General features: G+C 33.4%; 1 protein-coding gene across 3 annotated transcripts in view; it reads left to right on the top strand.

Annotated features, from left to right (window-relative positions):
* The window catches only part of LOC145287788 (uncharacterized), a 57,440-nt gene that overhangs the window by 28,663 nt on the left and 7,102 nt on the right, over positions 1–21,675 (top strand). Inside the window, exon 1 of one of the 3 annotated variants that reach the window (XM_080135616.1) lies at positions 6,335–6,540. The exons of the other annotated variants lie outside the window; for them this stretch is intronic. Coding sequence (XP_079991742.1) covers positions 6,470–6,540 — 71 coding nt within the window. The 5' untranslated portion in view covers positions 6,335–6,469. Of the gene's footprint in view, positions 1–6,334; positions 6,541–21,675 lie in introns of those variants that run through there. 3 annotated transcript variants of the gene reach the window in all.

Here is a 21,675-nt window from a genome sequence, read left to right as displayed (position 1 = left end):
TCCTTTTTCCTTGCTGTGACTTCACCTCGCACATGGCTCAGTCATTTACATATAGCACAGTCGCACTCTGTTACAAACATATATATATATATATTATATTATCTGTATATTAATACAGTAGGGTGTTTGTTTTTATCTGTATCATGCTTACATCCGGGTAATTTAATTGGTATGTACTTTCATTTCTTGTCATAAATAATTTTACCAATAAGTTTTGGTTTCGGTTACGATTATGGCTGAAGGAACTCAAGTTTTATATATATATATATATATATATATATATATATATATATATATACATACATATATTTTTCATAAGTTTTTATTTTGGTTTCGATTCAAGCTAATGCAAGTCATATGGATATATTTTTTATTTTTGAAATCGCAACTTTATAACATATAAAAATCGATAGAATATTAACTCTATAATAATATATACGAAATCTGCAAGAATTAAAATATCATATTGTACTTTAGAACCGGGCTACGCCAAGTTTCCCTGCTAGCTTAGATAAATACTTTTGCAGTTTCAACCAAAGAGCTACAATAATATCAGAGCGTATCCATTCACACTGAACATCTACAGAATGCTAACATCAATATATTACATATGAATGAGTCCCCTGTGGAATTTCCACAGGTCCCGTTAGTATTATATTATATATATATACAAGGAGCGTTCAATAATCCCCTGGCCCACTACTAATAGCAGTAGAGCAAGGAAACTTGGCACAATTATTAGTCTTTCTGTAAATAAGAATTACAGTTACACATTTCTCCCAATCGTTTAATGCATCTCTGGAGATAGATTTTGTAGAAAACCCTAGGTTGACACTCCAATCAAGATTGATTTTGATAACTTTTCTTAATTTCCTCAAAAATGAAACATCATAAGTTCCTGTAATTGTGGTACTCTTTGCCAGAAAATCTATCATCACTACTCCGCCATGGTACCAGAAGGCTGTGAGCATGACCTTACTAATGGATGGCTGCACCCTTGCTTTCTTTTGAGTCCAAGTGCTTTAACTGCATTCACTAGGTTTTGGTCTCTAGATCAAAGGGATAGATCCAGGTTTCATCCTGTGTAATCAGTTTTTTTGAAAAACTGACTAATCTTCTTGGTACATCTCCAAATTCATCCTTGAGCACTCAACGCGTTCTCACTACTGGAATGGTGTCAGCAACCTGGGAATCCATCTGGCAGACACTGTATGCATCTTCAAATGGTCATGAATGATAGTTTCCACAGACCCTGTACTAATCTTGACCTTTTGAGATATTTGGTGAATAGTCATGTGTCGATCTTCCAAAATGGCAGGCTCAACTTGACTAACCAATGCCGCATCAATTATAGAAAAGGGTGATCAGGTCTGGGAACACAAATTTTCAGACATGTTTGAATGCACAATATGAGCGTTTTATAAGGTCATATGATTGGGCATCATTACCAGGTTTTTCTTATTTCATCAAAAGCCTCCTGTGGTGTGCATCCTTTCAAATACATAAACCAGATCACTGTATGATACTCAGCAGGTTTCAATTCACACCTCACTTAATTGAAACATGTGTAAATCTAAAATCACAATTAGTTCAGAGCTGTAATTTGCCACATAACCCATAGAGATATAAATCATTGCACATGAAAAATTTCAGCTAGATCAGATCTCTCATTGTGGTGGATTTATTTTTTGTTTGTGCTATGTTGGTGCGTGTAGGAGAGAAGAGACCAGCCTTGGTGAGAGAAGAAAGAGCACAGACACCACAGGGCTGTTGCAACCAGACATCACCTATATCTGTGGCAACTGTATCAGAGACTGTCGATTCAGGATAGGTCTTCACAATCACAATGGACTAATCTATTGTCTCCTGAGGCATTTCAACCAATAATATGCTTGGGTATAGTTTGTTTCATGCTACATCTGCGTGTAGCCCAATATCGCACATCAATTTAGATATGAATTCATTAAAAAGATTATGCTAAATTGCAACTCGACTGATTTGGAAGACATTATGCTGCTAACAGATAAATAGAAAATTATTACATTACATATTGCCCTTTATGCAAATTATGATTCCATTTTTCCCCCATGCAATCATTCCATTCGCCCGGTGCCCATAACGTAAGATTACATTATCACATCATTATAAACCTTAAACAGATCTATATACAATGCACACAATGCTTTAAGCAAACTACAGCACCCTTTTATTTTGATTTTCGATTCTTCTGAAATGGTGTCAGCAACCTGGGAATTCATCCGGCAGACACTTTATGCAAATGGTCATGAATTATAGTTTCCACAGACCCTGTACTAATCTTGACCTTTTAGTCTATTTGGCAAATAGTTATGCATTAATATTAAAATCAGACAACTGAAAGTGGGTCGGGGAGTATTACTTTTTGAACGCCTCTCATATAAAAAAAAAAAAATAAGAATAAGTTGAAGGCTTCCAAAATTCATATTAGAATTGTCCAGAAAAACCTGTGACGCAATTGTTAAAGGTTCAATCCTTAGTGCAGGCGATACTCAGAATAAAATTGCAAATTACTTGGAACGTCTATCCAGTTATGGCTGATGGAATGAGAGCTTGTTACCTTTGTGGATTAAATAAAGAGTTGTGTTCAAAATCCTGTGCAGATTCCTCGTGTTCGACAAGATACACCAATATGCAGTATTTGTTTATGGTGTTTGATTTGGTTGTTTTGTTTTATGGCATATAAACTCTTTTCGGGTTATTTAATGCCAAATCCAGTCATTTTGCATAAAAGTTTTTATGCTTTAAGTTCTTTCCATCTTCAAATGTTTATTCATGGCGTTTTGTTTGATTACTTTGTAGAGGAAAATTGTTGTTTTTGGTTTTGACTTTGCAGAACATGACTGAGTTTTGAAAAGGGAAAGGAAAAAACATCATTATTTGGTGCATTTTAAGTCAGAAAGCTAGTATTTTTAGACAGCCTGATCTGGTCGCATCAGAGAGAAAGATAGGCAGACAAACGGACAGTCAGTCTAAAAGCGAGAGAGGCAACATGTATCTGAAAATGTAGAGAGAATCTAAGTGAATGGTGGTTCTAAACTCTGTCCATGTGTTGACCATCTTAAGATTAAGTTCGAAAAATAAAACAAGTTTAACAAGTAATCAAAATTAGATATTGGTCTCTCTTCCCATGAACAACCATCTCTCTAAATAAAACCTTTGAAAACCAACAAGTCTTCATTATGTTTCCATGCATGAGTAGAGTTTTCTTAAGTTAAACAGAACATCAACAACCATGAGGGTCCATCCATGGAAAAGCCGTGATCAAAGAAGTAAGACTAGCAACTGTGCAGCCTATGTATAAGAATCTCGGGGCAGCGTTCACATTTGTTAATTTGTCTTTTGATTGCTCACTGGCGAACATGCAAAACATTACGTAAACAATGATGTGCTTCCTCTCTTTTAACATTTAAAATGTTACATATGAGCAGATCAGTTATAGTCAACTAACGTACATCCAAATTTCCGGGGTAGTGCTCCCGGAAATTGTGACAAGGCAAATCAGTTCCTTCGCTTTTTTCTAACACGCCTACATCTCCCCTATGCATGTACTCTTTTTTTATTACGTTTTTCCAATATTTTTATACTTTTATAAACATATCATATAAATTCAGATAAAAAAAAACAACTTATTTTTAAAATTAAAAAATTATCTTTATAATTTCACAAACATATTTTGCATAAAATTTCAAATAAAATAAAAACCTTTACTTTTTAATTTTTAAGTGCAAATAAAGACTAATAGTGTTATTTTTATCTGTTATTTTTGTTAATTTTTATTGCATATTTTTCAATGATGTCCTTTTCTTACATTTTATTCAATAAATCGCTTCACAACAGAAATACTGAAGAACAATAAAAGTGAAGGAACTGGTTTGTCTTGCCACCACTTCTGGCAGTACTATGCTGGAAGTTAGAAAGTATGTTAGCTGACTATAAGCAGCAGATCACGAGTTCAAGTTCTGATTAAGCGTGTTCAAATACACAGTTTCAATATATCAAGACCCAGAAGCAAATAGATATGTAACACTTTTTGTTGACAGCCATTGTCAGTTGCTGGTTTGAAAAAAATGAACGAAAATAAAATTTATAAAATATATATATATATATATATATATATATATATATAATTTAAAATTCATAAATTAAGCAAGTTCTTTTAAAGCGAGTTGTATTAAATTTATATATAGATGAACATTAACCTTTTGGTAATTTCGATACAAATTTACTTATGTTTTAAATTTGAAAGAAAAGAAGAAATCAATTTGCCTTTTCACTTGCAATTTAAAATCAAGCTAGTGTTATGTTATGCTAGGGCAACATCGGTTGGCCTTGCTGATAGTCGATTCAGAACATCGACTATTATTATTAAAAAAGTAAAATGTTAGATAATAGACATTATTATTGTTTTGTAACTGTTATGTTAGAAAAAGGTATGCAGAGAGAATGTTATTGAATCAAAGGAATGTTTAATAAAATATTTTGGTTAACTTAGAAACAATAACAAGGAAAGAATATGGTGATAAACAATATATATTTCTAACAGATAGAAAACGTGATTCAAAGTCACATGTTAAAAGGTGCGAGTTGAATTACGTCATAGCAAGGATTAATTTGAATATATATATATATCTAGAAGAGTTAGGAGTTAATGGAGAGAGACAGTCAGTCGGAGTCAATAGAGGGACAGAGACAGTCCTCAGATTTAAGATGGCTTCAAGAGACAGTCCTCAGATTTAAGATGGCTCCAAGTAGAGGTGGAGGGAGGGTCAAAGATGGCGATAATCAGAATCAGCATTACGACTTTCCAAAAGGGGGAAAACACTAGAATAAAGAATTGCCGAAAATAAAAGCCGAGGTTTTGTCATTTTCTTTGGAAGAGTTTCCAGTGCAGCTTTCTGTCAAACGAGACCAAGGATGTGTTCCTGATTTGGCCAAATGTTGAAACCCTTAAATAAGTGTTATTCGTCCTTTGTGCTGTAAAAGTATTTATGTGTATTCTTGTCTCGTGGTGAACTGTAATTACATGTAAATACACATACAATGAAGAAATACGTATATACAAACGTATATACACTCTGTATAGATACACTCATTAGAAGAACATTTTATACAACTAAATGATACATAAATTTAGAGACGTTTATATAAATAATATACACTCGTTCATATATACCTCCGACTATACTCTTAAAGAAAGGAACATTTGAACAAGAAATAAAACGATGATGTGAAACATTGTGTTTGTATTAAAATTATAACAATAATTGAATAATAAAAAAAAAGCAATAACAAATAATAGTTAAGGATATATCAACTTGGTGGTCTTTGTTTTGTAGATTTTGGCTTTTAGATAGACATGCATACACACACACACACACACACTGACAACTGCTCATATAATAGACTAGCGGGGTACCTGACATTGGTCAGGTGTGTCGAGGTGGTGTAGTAAGGAACCCCGAAACAACTGAGGTGTTAAAAAAAAAAGTTGTAGTAGAGGGGGGGGGTCAAAACAACAGTAGACAGTTCGGGTGGAGAGAGAATTGATCCCTTCATATTGACCAATCTCAGGCACATACGTTGGAGCTTCTGGTGTATTTCAGCAATAACCTTTTTCCGGTGCAATTTCGGCTTCTAGAAGTGTTGTGGAGCTTCTCTGGCATCCAACCACTGAACGTCGCCGGTTGTCGTAGAGGATTCACTTCTCATCAACCACAATCAGCTGGCTGCGACCGTCTTCATCTTCGAGGCTCTCGTCACCATTGCGAAATTTCTTGAACCATTGTTGTGCCACACCTTCGTTAGTGGTTCCTGAGCCAAACGCATCATTGATATCACAAGCTGTCTTGGAAGCTGTCTCGGCCTAGTTTGAACTGGAACAAGAAAATCATGCAGATTTGAATTTCGTCCATGCTGTCGAAAAGCCTTTAAAAAAAAAAAATGAAGAGATTGATAACGGTAACGAATAACACGATTCAATAGAGTGAAAGACGCGCTTCAAAATGATATATAGCCTGGCTATTATACATCAATGAATTAATTCAGAAATCATATCATAAAAGTAACACGTGAAAAAAGTATATTGTTTTTGCATCAACCTAATATACAGAAATACAACAAAAGACTTGTCAATAAACGATATTGATAATCATAGGCGAGACAATTGTATAATTATTTTTCCGTTTTCATTGATCAAATTAAGTCCCTAAGCAACAACAACGGAAAAAGAAAAGGAAGAAAATAAAAAAAAAACCCAACTCAACCAGCGTGTCATTATTCCAGATGCAGCCGCAATGGAAAGTTAAAAAGCTTTTTTGTCATTTTTAATTTTAATAATTTAGACGCTTAATTTGTTGCGGATCTGGTCGGGACTGGAAAAAAAAAAAAAAAAAAAAAAAAAAGAAAAAAGAAAAAATTGGAAGGATCCACCATGTTTCTCTTGAACAATGCGAGAAAACGGCAACAGAAAGAAAAGGAAGCCAAAAGATCCAATTCAATTCGGTAAGGAATTTCTCCTCTTTTAAACTGAAAGTTATACCGACCTTTCAGAGATTCTGCCGAATTTGATCAAACCAACTTTTGCCAAACTAAACTTAAAACTTGAGGTAGTTTAGGTTTAAAAAGAAAAAATTTGGTTAAAATTCTGTAGCAGTACCAATTACAAAACTAAAACCAATTTATTTATTTAAAAAAAATTTTGCATCTTATTTTTACAGAACAATCTCGGAAGATTACATACATCAGTAAATAAGTCTATACATACATATATATATATACACTAGCAAAGGCACCTAGCCTTACCCGGTCGTAAATATGCTTAAATATAATATTTTAATTCATGCAGATTTCATAAATATTATTATAGTACAATTTTCTATCCATTATTATATTGTATCCAATATATAATAGTGATTCCAAAAGTAAAAAAAAAAAATGACTTGAATGCCATCAGCTAGAATCGAAACCAAAACTTATGAAGAATTCTTGGTAAAATTATTTATCACAAGTGAGAAGCTAGCAAGGATGCCCAGACGATCTAGAGTTTCGTATTTATTAATATATATATATATATATATATATATATATATTAGTGGTGGGACGATTCCAAAATTTTTCCTGATTCCGTTCTAAATTTCCGATTCAATTCCCGATTCTTTTAATATTTATAAATATTCAATTAGAGACTTTTTTTTTTTTTTCTTTCTTTTTGCGTAAATTTTCAAATTATTACATAAATCCCCGGGTAATTTCCGGATATATTTTTTTTCTGAAATGTTTTCATTGTAATGTATGCACATTGAAAGACAAAAAAATGTTTATTTTGATTTTGAACAAAGCAAAATTGTATCAGTTCGGCGTTAGTATACAATATGCTACTTGAAAGTTTTCATAAACAGTTGAAAATAGTCGACGATTGGTAGGTAAAATGAGAAAATGATGTAAGAACAAAATATTAGCAACGCCCCTCCACCCCCCCCCATTGTTATGAACGAATTTCTAAATAATAATGTTATTTGGAAAACCATTTTTAACATGGAGAGTGCGTTGGGCTTTTTTTTAACTATTATGTGCCTTCCTTCCATGAATGTTTAAATTTTATTTTAATTATATAAATTTGGTGGGTTATTAGATTGATTTGTTTTGCTGTAAAAAAACAAAAACGAGATGCAAATAATAACAACTAGTGGGATCTATGGAAATTCCACAGGGAACTCATTCATATGTAATATATTGATGTTGGTATTCATGGCATAAATAGAGATGTTCTGATATTATTGAAACTCTTGTTAAAACTGCAAAAGTATTTATCTAAGCTAGCAAGGATGCCCGGTGTAGCCAGGCCGTAAAGTACACTTAAATATGATATTTTAATTCTTGCAGATTTTGTATATATTATTATGGAGTTAATATTCTATCAATTTTTATATATTATAAAGTTGCAATTTAAAAAATAAAAAATATATCCATATGCATTTGGTGCATCAGCTTGAGTTCCTTCAGCTATATTCGAAACCGAAACCAACATTTATGAAAAGTCTTGATAAAATTATTTATTAAAAAAAAAAAAAAAAATCACTGGAGTTCCATCAGCTATAATCAAAATCGAAACCAAAACTTATGAAGAATTCTTGGTAAAATTATTTATCAGAAAATACATGACTTGAGTCCCATCAGCTATAATCGAAGCCAAAACCAAAACTTATGAAGAATTCTTGGTAAAATTATTTATTATAAGAAATAGGAATCCATGATTAAACAATAGTCACTCGGATGTAATCGTGACACACAAAATAAATAACACACACACTATCGTATTAATATATAGTATTGTTAAAAGTCATAAAAACCACGTTCCTTTCCTACTAACCCTAAGTACGAGTGGCAATACGAAAAATATAGCAATTGCATGTGATTTTATGATTTTGCTGATCGGCCTTAGAATTAGTGGTAAAAATTAATTAACTGCTTAAAAAGTTATAATGTATCGAAATGGGATCAGTTTACATTATATGCATAACTGAACCCCCATTCTAAATTCTAAAATAACGTTTCAGTGTGCTCACACATAATCGCCTAAAAAAGTAGAATCTCGTGTTTAGGGTATTTTAAATGTAAATGAAAGTTTTTTTAAAATTTTTTTTTTTTATGTTAACAAACTTCTCAATGTTTGCCTTTCCAAAGTTTTCATCAATAATTTCACTTGTGTCAAAACCAAACAAAATATAAGGAAACATGCAACATTTCAAAGGATGTGATGATCATACAATACAAGCACCAGAAAAAAAATTCCAAGCATCTTAAATCTTTGATATTAAAGTCCAAAGTTTCTAATAGACGCCATATGGCCATTTCTCAAATCGGTGCGAAAAGCTTTTTAAAATCTGTAGGCAAGTGACTTCTACAATATTTACTTTGCTTACAAGAAAAACTAATAAAAACACATTAAATTAGGTTTGGAGAGTCGAGGATTTCCTTGTGTCTAAAAAGGTGCCATAAAATTTTAATTATTTCAGAAGAAGCCCATGACAAACATCCCAATGTACAGCTGGGGCCAACAAAATTTAACCCCCCCCCCACCGCTCCCACCCAGAGCATTTAAAATTTGTTAATAATAATATGAACTCCCTCAGATGAGGGCACATAGGCATCTTAGGGATTAGATGCTAAACGATTACAAAGGCAATAGGGAAGTTATAAGTGACCAATAAATAAAATCAATTAAACTCTGCTAATCAATGCTAAATCTGTAAATGAGATTTATAACTAATTCTATGGTCCTTCTCAGTTTTATATTGTAAAGGAACAACTTCTTATAAAAAAAAAGCAAAAAACAATTTGTGCTTGTTTCATTTTTTATTTAAAAATTTTAAAGAATCGGATTGGAATCGGAAATTAGACTATAATCTTTCCGATTCTGGTACCTCCAAAATGTTCTGATTCTGATTAATCGTTCCAACACTAATATATATATATTGGGTTTTTAGATATGTATGGCTAGGTTTCCTTCCTCTTATCTATTTGCGTTTCTGGTACCTAAGGTACTTAAGTTTTTATGCATTTTTATTCTCATAGCATTTATATGCTAGTTAACATGTCGCAGAATAGATCTTGTAATCTTATTAAATTTACTTATATATATTATTAATATTTAATTTTTTTTAGTTTATTTGTTATATATTCGTATAAATAATAACTGTATTGTATCTACATTTTGTTATTGGGGAAATGGTATTTTCCACTGGAGAGCCAGGCATTTTACATCTGTCCTGTTTTTAAATCTCTGAAACAGCTACATGGTAAGCAGCTGATGATCCCCGTTTTCTATTTAACGATTTTAGTTAAGGTTTCCTTTTTCTTTTTTTTTCATCTTTATATAGTTGAATTATCTATTGTAACTGTAAACTTTTAGAAGTCGGATTAAGTAGGTGCTAAGTTTGTGATAGGTTAAATTTAGTTTGTCCCTCCCCCCCGGGAATTTAAACTGTATTCTTTATTTTTATTTTCATATTTTTTACAATCAAAGCTTCTTTAGACATATATATATATATATATATATATATTCTTTATCCATGTCTCATAAAAAGATGTAATTTTTAATATAGTTTCTTTGTATGTGCTGAACAGCAAAATTATTTTGAATCAGATCTAATATTTGGTAATGACTTTTCCTCTGAGGAGATGAGCCTATATCGAAAATTCATGGGTTAAGGAAAAAACGCTGACTTGTATTCTTTGCTCGAATAATAAATTTTCATTTTGAAAAATTATATTTTTCTGAATAAAATTTAAATTTAAAAACAAAACATATATATAGTGGTTATCAAAGAGGCAGCAATATTTTATAAACCAGTTTTTTTGTTTCTGAAGCAGTTTTTTTAGGAGAATAGAAGGTAGATCGTTTGTTTAATTTCGGCAGCCTCCTAATTCTGTATGTCTATCTGACTACTTGTAAGCTGTATTATTTCATTATTGGAATAACTCTCGCTTCTATTATTTATTCTTTTGGTCCTCACATTCCATAAGCGATGTTTCTGACAAAGGGGGGAAAATTACTGTTTAATGAGTTCGAATCTATCTAATACTTAGTATTGGTTACTTTTTGACCTTGAAATATTTTTTTTTTTTTAATTTTATTTACTTATTTATTTATTTATTTATTTTTAGATCCTTACATTAAGTGACTTCATGCCTTGTCTGGAGCGATTTCCATTAAAAAAAAAAATAGTCCACAGTACAGATTTGTGAAAGTGTTAATTTGATTTCTGAGTTTTTGTTGTTTCTTTTTTTTTTATATTTACGGTGAAACCTCCGAAGCAGAGATACATAAATAAGTCTAAAATAATCTTGTCTGGATCTTGCGCATCTTCCCCCCCCCCACATCCCCCCACCCACCAGCTTACATCTCACAATCTTCACTGTATTCAAGGAGCACTGAATATCAACCAAGATTTCTGAATTTAAGTTTATTATTGGAATCCTTTGAGATGAGGAATTTGTATATTTATTTATTTATTTGTGGACTGTTATCCTCATCTTCATAGTAGTCGTTTCACAACATTTCGCCCAACTATTCCTGTGGCTGGACTTGGGTAGGATTGAAACCGCTATCTTCAGATAATGCTCACCTATGTTATTAGAAATAAAACACTGTTATTTTTCTCAAATGGATTATTCTTGGCCTGAAACTCATTTAATGAGTTACTTTTTTTTTCTTTTTTTTTTTTTTTTGAAAGAAATGAAAAAGGTAGTCAGTGCTGCATGAAAACAAGAAGCACAACTCCAATTTAAAAATAACGAACAGAGGTTTTTCTTTAGGGATTAAAATTAAAATAGTATTGGTTTTTCGAGGTCGAATAGCAAACTTTCAAAATGAGATTTAGACTACCCTTATTATTGCATATCAAATTACTTTAACTAAACAGGTGGAACTGATCAATTGAGTGTACCTGAAATAGACTGGCAGGACAACAGCTTTGTAGACTCTGCACTTTGTGTCTAGCCGGATACCGGTCCTTATCCACAGCTGCTTTTCTAGCTTACCAAAGGAGGCACATGCACAGCAGTTCTACAATTTCCACGAGGTAGGAGGCCAGAAGCTTCATTACAAAGATGTAACAAAGCGGCACCCGAAGGCGATGAACATCAATGTCAAGAGTTGGGAGGAACAAGCCAAAGAAAGGAGTAGCTAGCGGAACAGTCTCCACAAAGGGAAGAAAGAAATGAAGAGAAAGATAGAGCTGAAACACTGTCGACAACACAACCCCGGCACCCACATATGCAGTGCCTGTGACTGGACGTTTCACACAGAAAGAGGACTACGGCAACACCGAAGGATAAAGCACCAAGGCCCCGACCAGTCATCCTCAAGACTAACGGACTGCATCATCATGATGATGATGACTTGAAATAGAAAAGCTCTGAATTTTCTGCTGCCAATGGGGTTTTAGTGGCAACCTATTGGAACACGACATACAAGTGCGGAATAGGAATTATATGGACTAGTTGAACTCGTTAAAACAGTTGAAGTCACAACCATAATAGCTACATCTAAATTTATCTATCAATATAGCTATTGGTTCATGTTTTAATTTTTAGCTTTGCAGTAAACATATCCTCATAGTACAGTCATTAATTTCGAAAGAAAAAGTAAATCGTAAGCTAAATGTTTTGGTTTCAATTGTCGGTCATTTTTCTTTTTTTTTTTTTTTACTTTTTAAATCATTACTATATATTGGGTCCAATATAATATAATAATAAATACGAAATATGCATTAATCAAAATATCATATTTAAGCATATGTTACAACTGGGCAATGTTAGCGGCCTGCTAGTATATATATATATATATATATATATATATATATTCTTATGCAGGTTTTGTTAAGCAGCAGGGATAATTTTCGTTTGTTTCTCTTGCGATCCGTCTTTTTCATTTGGCAGGCCAATGTTCGAACGTTCTGTTTGCTTATAAGAAGAAATATATATATTATATATATATATATATATATATATATGCGGTCTTTTCCAATGCCAATGAGGTTTTAATCGTAACTTATTGGAATATGACTCGGATCATCGAAACTTCAATGTTCTGCAAATCTATGTTAAACTCCATCAGCTGTAAAAAGAGATCCCCCAGGCAAGCGCGGAACACGAATGAGGGAAATATTGAAGTGACGAACATAATAGCTACATCTAAATTTATCACATAAGATTTGGAGTGCAGCACTTGCTGTGATTAATGCCGTTGTAGGTTGTCTAATTTTGAGCTAAAGCAAAACAACCCTCAGCACAGTATATGTATATGCATTTACCATTAGTTTCTCCCTCTCTCTCTTTTTGATGTGAAGTACATATATAAACATGCATGTATTCACTGCACAGGTCGTGATCGTCCACTCATTGTACCAGTCCAAAATTGTTGTTGTATTCACAGTGCTGCAGCAAGGCAATTCTCTTTCTAAACAAAAACCACAACTCCAGTTTAGAAACAATTAACAGGGGTTTATTTTTGGTTGGGGATTAAAATGTTCCTATTTACTTGCCTCCCCACAAGGGCAGAGTTAGACACAAGGTCAGTTTTTAATATGGGGAAAATCCAGCTCTCCAAAAAAGGGCACTCTGCATAGGAACAAAACTAAAATTTGTCTCAGTCTAGAAGGATTTCTCTTCCACTGATCAAGTCAGAAAGGGCGAAGAGCAGTATCAGAACAGATACTACACTTTGTTCATAGCCAAAAGGCCAGAAACGTTGGGGATTTTAAAATGTTACCTATTTTCTTAGGTCAGACTTGCAAAATGAGATTTTTGCCTGAACAAACCAAAATATAAGTCCAATGAATACGATTCTTTAGGATCCATCTTGCTTGGGGAGGATCAACTGACTGACTGCTCTCAGAGAACCAGCTCTAACTGCTTCCCCTTAAACTCTGTTAGCTGTAAAAAGAGACCCCCTAGCAAGTTTGGAACACGAATGAGGGAAGCAGTCCAAATGACAAACTTAATAGCTATATCTAAATTTATCACATAGCATTTGGAGCGCAGCACTTTCTGCATAATTAATGCTGTTTTAGGTGATTTAATTTTGAGCTAGAGCGAAACAACCCTCAGCACAGTATATATATATATATATATATATATATATATATATATGCATCTACCATTAGTTTCTTTCTCTCTCTCTCTCTCTGATGTGAAGTACATATACAAACGTGCATATGTGTATTCAGTGCGCAGGCTGCGATCGTCCCACTCGTTGTGCCAGTCCAAAGTTGTTGTATTCAGTCAGTGCTGCAGCAAAGCAATTCTTTTTCCAAACAAAAATTGCAACTCCAGTTTAGAAACAATCAACAAGAATTTATTTTTCCTTGGCGGTTAGGATGGAACTCATTTTCCCATGTTGAACAGCAAATTTAAATATAAGTCCCATCAACACAATTTGTATATTTATTTATTTATTTATTTGTGGACTGTTATCCTCATCTTCATAGTAGCCGTTTCACAACATTTCGCCCAACTATTCCTGTGGCCGGTTCCGGCAGACCAGCAAATTGAGACTTTTATCTGATTGAACAAAATTATAAGTCCCCTCAATACCATCCAAAGGTCCAACTTGTCCGAAAAGGCACACCAACCCAAATAACTGTAAGCCTTCAGAAAAAGCAACTGACCATGTCTTGCCCAGCGGTTTTGCTCTAATTACCTCCCCTTCCCATCTATTATTTCTTCATCTGGCCTGTCAACCATTGTCATTAATCCTCACATTGCTGTTTCATTGGTCCTTCTGATTGACATTGACAAGTGGTGTTTATACCAGTCAGGGATGCATGTTTGATAATAAGTTTGGTAATGACTTTGTTGGTGTCTGGCAGGAATACGAATTTATATATACATATAGATCGTATCGGCCTGTTCAGTCACAGGAAATCCACCCTTCTAGGCCTTACCTTCTGTTTGAAAAGGGGTTAGTTTATTGCTAAACGTCTGAGGCACTACTACCAGGGAATATCAAAGGAGTTGCTCAGGCATTTTCTGTAGGCCGGAGTGCACTAATCCTAGTGCATTGAACAGCTGACCTTGTATCCATAAGAGGAAAATTAAATAACTAATCACACATTCCATTCACCATTTTTAATCCTCTCATAATACTCTTCATCATTCAATGTTAATCCATTGATCTCATTAATCCTTAACCTTGAGTGGCTTTTAGCCTTAATAACTCGCAACACATTGGTGAAAAAGAAAGAACAGGTAAAGCCTCAGAATAGAGATGTGTTAGACACATCTTCTGTAGGTTGGTACTGCAGGCGATACTAAGAATACATTAAAACGTCAGCAGGGCTGGTCAGTCATTTTTTGTTGTAGGCCAGAATGTGTTAATTCTAGTGCACTGGTTTTTCAACTTTAACACCTTACCTTGTGTCTACATCTCCCTGAGAGGTAAATAAAATAAATGATAACTAGTTAGTAAAAAAATAAATAAATAAATAAATCCTCTCAGCATCATCTATTTTGTCGTTTTCTTGCTTACCCGAGTTTCGGTTTGCCCCCCCCCCCATGCTCCACCCTCGCTCTTCTCTGCTCAAAGATGAGGCCAATGTGGAAAATCCAAGCAAACAGAAAATCGCGAACAGTAGGATGTGAACATGCAAATCAATCGCCAAGTACCATCAATCGTTCCAAGCTAACAGGTCTCAACAAGTGAACATTTTGAATACATTTATAACAATCATAATATCACGACCACAGGTTTGTGGCGTAATTATAAGTCTATTCAGCATTAAACTATATGTGCATATTTTTCATCATTTTCCTATTTAAAATTATAACAGCATAATCACCTTGACACACCAGTTCTTACTAGATCACCAAGTTAACTGCCAGCACTAGCTCTATTAAATTCATTGTCATTGCTGTTTTTCTGCAATTTTCAAAAAATAAATTTGTTTTATTCGTATTAATATATGGATTACATCCTAAACAAAACAAAAGAGCTGTACGAAGAGCAACAGTTGTGTTCCTCGATCAAAGACAGGCCATATGAGGAGACGCTTAACACATTTGCTACCAGCTATAGTTCTATTCAATTTATTTTCATTGCCAAACTATTTTTCTGCAATTTCCAAAAAAGAAAATCAACAAATAATGAATATGAATCTATAATATAAATCTCACCTGTTTAAATGTATGTTTGTATATCTGCCTAAAACTCCCCTTAATTCAAACCTACGCCACTTCCGGTTTTAAGAGTTTTTTGGTTAAATATTTACACACAGATATACATATATACATCTGCTTTATCGGTATTAATATATAGGTTACATCCTAAACAAAACCGAAAGAGCTGTACGAAGAGCAACAGTTGTGTTCCTCGATCAAAGACAGGCCATATGAGGAGATGCTTAACACATTTGCTACCAGCTATAGCTCCATTCAATTTATTTTCATTGCCAAACTATTTTTCTGCAATTTCCAAAAAAGAAAATCAACAAATAATGAATATAATATGGAATATTTATTAAATTTGTATTTTTTTTTAAATGAATTGTCACAAGTCATTTTTACTAAAAAAATTGTCAGTTTTTATCAGTTTGTATATTTTCGTAGTAAAAATAACTCAAATCAGCTTTTATTTATAGTGAGTCATTCAACTTATAATTTATGTATGTATTCAATAGCAAAAAAAAAAAAACATAATACATGGCAGGAGCTAAATACGAGATAATTCGTAAACATATTCAAGATGTCAAGGGTGTGAGATCATATTGAAACGTTGATTTAATTTGAATAAAATGGCTTTCAAGCGCACTTGATGCGTGTTTTTAAATTTAAATTAAATCAACGTTTCAATATGAACTCACACCTTTGACATTATTATCGCGTTGCCTGCACACAGTTCAAACATTTCAAAATACAACCGCTGAAAACAACGCGCAGATCTTTACAAACAGACTTTTCTTTCTCCAACTTTACAATATAATGAGAAAGAAGAAAAGAAAAGAAACAAAACAACACACTGAAGATGGAGTATATCTCTGAAATATATCTATATATAAATTCGTATTCCTGTCTTGTTTGTTTGTTCACAATTTGATTAATATATCCAAAAGGTCTATAACTTTAATGTTTCCTTCATTCCTATGAATGATTCTTGCAAAAATAGACGATTAAGAGGTAACGTCATTTGCATAATACATGACGGGAAATCGATGTATTAAATAGTGGTGTGTTAGTTATTGTTCATAATGAGAGTATTGTTTTAAGTGTTCTGTTTAAGTTTATTATTTAAATTTGATTTATATTGATAACATATTTAATTTAATTTATTTTTACCAACATCAATTTTTTTATAAACTGGTTTGAGTTATTTGAGTTTTCAGTTATTTACCCTGGACGCTAACTTTGTTCCTTTTGTTTTTGTTTTCTTTTTCGGCGGATAATCAAACTAAAAATAATTCACACAAACTTTCAAGCATTATTTTTGGAATCAGTTCAAATAAAATAATTTCCGTGATTTTGCAATTAACGTTTTGGTCCAGTGGATTTTTATTTTAAAATAAACAAACAATATAATTTAACTACGATTCTTTACGTTAAACAAAAACAAAACAAAACTTTAATTTATGTTTTTTTGCCAGTTTTTCTTTTTCTTCACATTTTTTTGATATCGAAACAGCTAAGTTTTTTCTTTTAATAACACAATCAGTCATAACTCATCATTTTTATAGCATAAAAACGAACGTGTATTTCGATTAACACAAATTCTACTTTGGTATTTTTGAAACTGAATTATTTACAGTTTGTTTTCGTTGCAACAAACCGTAATAACAAATCTTTCTAGACTGAGGTAGCATAAAAGAAATTCGCTTAAACTGGAATATAGTCATAAAAAGGTGCTCAATATCTGGAGAATAGCTTCTCTTTGTATCCCTTCTGCCGAAATATCTGGTGGAGACTTTGTCACATACTCTGCTTTTTTTCGGGGGGGGGGGGGTTACGTTTTCGTGTTTTCATTCGTTCTTTTATTTTTGAAATTTTTGTTGGGGTAACGACAGAGTTGACATATAATAATGAAAAACTGGTCAATATTCTTAGTATAGCAGGTGTGGCCAAACCGAACTTCCTGTCGACCCTGGCAACGTTGGGTATCCATGCTAGTTTGTTATAAATTTCGAGCAAGTAAAATATTTGTCTGTTTTCCTAATACTACCTTGTGAGTTGGCTTTCAAGCCCACTGGATGCGTATTTTATTTTATTCAAATTAAATCAACGTTTCAATATGAACTCACACCTTTGACATTATTCTTGCGTTGCCTACATACAGTTCAAGCATTTCAAGATACAACCGTTGAAAACAACGCGTGGATCTTTACAAACAGACTTTTTTTTCTCCAACTTTACAACATGGCAAGGAAGAAGAAAAGAAAAAAAAAATTGAAACAATACACTGAAGATGGAGTATACCTCTGAAATATATTTGTTATAAATTTCAAACAAGTAAAATATTTGTTTATTTTCCTTTTGTGATTTGGCTTTCAAGCGCATTTGATGCATATTTTATTTTATGTTTTATAATGTTTATTCTTGCATTGTTTATTTTCTATACTTGTGAACCACGGTGAAACCCTTGGCTGCCACCAATGTAAGAAGTGACGATATGACCAGAATAGAAGATAAAAGAGAAGGATTGGTTGGTTCTTTTTGCTTTACGGCATATCAACCCTTTTCAGGTTATTTAATGCCGAATCCAGTTGTTTTGAAGAAAAATTTTTTAATAAAATATATTTGTTTTTTTCAGGTCGGTTTCTATTTAACCCATAGTTGGGACCCTAACAGGTACTACCACTCCAGGTCAGAGTGGACCTGGGAGCAATGGCAATTAAAGGGTGGCTCCACACTCCCCAAAGCCTGCAAGCTGGGGCCTCACCATCGGATATAGTTCATATAATCAACGTTTATATAATTGAACTCACACCCTTAATGTTAATCTTGTGTTGCCAACACACAGTCTAAACGTTTCAAAATACAACCGCTGAAAACAACACGCAGATCTTTACATAATATGAATTATCAATCTTCATCTCAAAAATTCAGAGACGAAACCCATTTGCTTACCTCCCAAAACTATCATGGTGGATTTCCTTTTCCTCAAGGGCGATAACTCTTTATTATTTGGTCCAACTGTTATTTTTATACCGAAATTCCGAAAACGAAAAAAATAGATTTAAAAAAAAAGAAAAAAATGGTATCTACTGACATTTTGTGTCAGTTTCAACTAAAACAATATCTACTTAATTGGCATGTCAGAAGTACTTAAATATTACTGCATTATTTAAAAAAAAAAAAACATGAGTTTTCAGTCTTTATTTAAAAAAAAAAACGCTGCCATACTTCTTTGGCAACACGTGACATAATAAAAAGGAAAGTAACTCTGTTATGCTAAAAACAAGGCCATTAACTCATGATTACCATTACCATGAAAATTTATTAAAAAAACTAGACTACCCGTGACCCGTTAGGTCAGTATATTATATTAGCTATGTAATTCATGTATGAGCGTGACACTTGTGACGTAAAGAAAATAGGTTTTTTTTTGACATAACAGAAACATTTCTATGAAAGTATATTAAAATGGAAAAAAAGAATATGAATGATTATGAGTCGTTCTGTTTATTATAATTGATTATTTTTTTTTTTTTAAATTTACAGTTGCTGAATTATAAGTGGTTGGCCATACTTATAAGTAAATGTGTACTGAACAGATACCATAATACTTATTATAGTTAAATTCAAATTTTGATATATCTGCTTTTTTTTTTTTTTTTTTTTTACATCGTTCTTTTCTGTATTATGTTTAAGTTATTTTAACCCCAACTCTTCCCATGTTAAATAATAATTTCGAAATAACGTTAATATTTCAGTGCACAGGTCATGCGCGCATGTGCAACCGAATGTAGTAAACCGGAAAGTGGGTTACATACATCGTTACAAGGTCATTTGAGTTTTATAATTATATAGATAGATTGGCAACAGTAACATGCTATTTAACATTCTGATTCACATCTGGCATCAATTGAAATGAATGGCTCTCGTCTTCAGGAGGCCTCAAGTTTTGACAAGCTTCTGGGCTTGACCATTACTCCTTATCTTAAATGGAACACGTACATCAAATCTGTTGCCAAGGCCGCTGGAAAAATGGTGGGATCTTTCTATCGATCCAATAGATATCTCACTGCTGATGCAATTCTCTATCTATATAAGAGCCAGCTACATCAAAGGATGGAATACTGTTGCCACATCTGGACAGGAGCTGCTAGAAAGGACTTGTCCTACCTTGATAGAGTTCAAAATAAACTTCGTAGCCTCGTAGGAGATGTCTTTTTCTCTTCCCTGCAACCTCTATCTCACAGAAGAGATGTTGCGAGTTTGTCTCTGATGTATCGTTATTTTCATGGAAAGTGTTCGACTGAGCTTCAGTCTATGGTCCCCCCTTGCCAAACTTTCACAAGAAACACTTGTCTAGCTGAAAACACTATCAATAATTCCCCCCACTCTTTATCTGTGCCTAAACATGAACATAGATTCCATGAACAAAGCTTCTTTCTTAGAACTGCACGCCTGTGGAATTGTCTTTCCGTTTTCCTGCTTACTACAATATGGTTGTGTTCAAGTCTAACGTAAATAAGTTCTTGATGAGCATGTTCCATATAAGTTAACAAATTTACCGAATTTTCATTACTAATGATTACTATATTGTCCAATTTCTACTTAAATAGTTTATTTTTGGAAGTATATTCCACAAAGAAATTTAAACAAACCACTTTAAAAAGAGAAATTACGAGTTTTGCATATTTTATTCGCAGTTCTGTGTTAAGGGTGTCACAAATTCCCAAAATATTCTGACACACCTAGTCGTCCACACTGAGGACTGAACCTTCAACCTCCAGAACTTATAACTGAATTTACCAAGTACTTGTCTTTATATTGTGTGAATAAAACTCAAGATGAGAACAGTACTAATAATTTAAATAATATGAATTATCAATCCTCATTTCAAACTTTCAGAAACCCATTTGTTTACCTCTCAAAACTATCGTTACGATCTCCTTTTCCAAGGACGATAACTCTTTATTCTCTGGTCCAACTGTTATTTTTAGGTTGTACCTAATGTAACCCGACGTGTGTGTGGTTCCTCGACAATCGCCAGCTCCCAACGTCGTGTACCATGGATTTTTCGTTCGACTGTTCTTCTTATGGCCGGATCGTCCTTTTTCCGTTGGCGACTGTCGATGAGAACACACGCGGTTCACAAAGTAGAAATCTGAACAAAGAAAGGAAAACACGAACGCCAATGTTCACATATAAATTGACTGTTGGACTTGTGAGTGTGTGTGTGTCTTCCCCCCGTTCTATCGATGTTACATTTGTCTATCTCTGTTTCACAATCAACTCCAAAATGGTCCACGTCTCTAGTTCACAGTCAACTCTATAACTGTTCAACTATCACTGTCTAGCGAATCTAGATCTCAACTGTCACTGTCCAATTTCTATCCGCTGCGACGGGCATCTAACTGTCAACTGACTATTCAACTTCCATCCGCTCTCGAGCACATCTCAACTGACTGTCCCCTCTACGTTGGTATCACTGGTCGCCCACCCCATCCTGGTTACCGGAAGCTGCCCTTCCCTGTTTTATCAGTAGGTTTCTATTATTATGGTTGATTGTAGGATATTTCCGATTTCTTTGTCTATTCCCCCCCCCCCACCTCTAAGCACTTAGTGGCTCAAATCCACCCCAGAGCCACTTTATAGTATCACACTTATAGGTTCATAATATTTTCAAACATTTAACAGATTCAATGGACTAAGTATTATGGCATTCATTAGAGGGATTTAAGTTCCATTTTTCTAGAAAACTACAGGACACATCTGGCTGAAATTTTATATGGACCATTGCTATGATAACCCACTCATTCTAAGTCAATGGGTTGTAAACTTTTCTCGTTTTTTTAAGAGCTAAAAAGTCAAATTAATAGGATAGCGTGTGTGTCACACTTACATCCGAGTGACTGTCGTTTAATTCTTATGGACTTCTATTTCTTGTAATAAATAATTTTGCTAAGAATAAGTTTTGGT

This window comes from Euprymna scolopes, chromosome 11 (assembly GCF_053919585.1).
Source record: "Euprymna scolopes isolate OS-2025 chromosome 11, ASM5391958v1, whole genome shotgun sequence".
Lineage (NCBI taxonomy): Eukaryota > Metazoa > Mollusca > Cephalopoda > Sepiida > Sepiolidae > Euprymna > Euprymna scolopes.
This window is presented reverse-complemented; position numbering and strand designations above follow the sequence as displayed.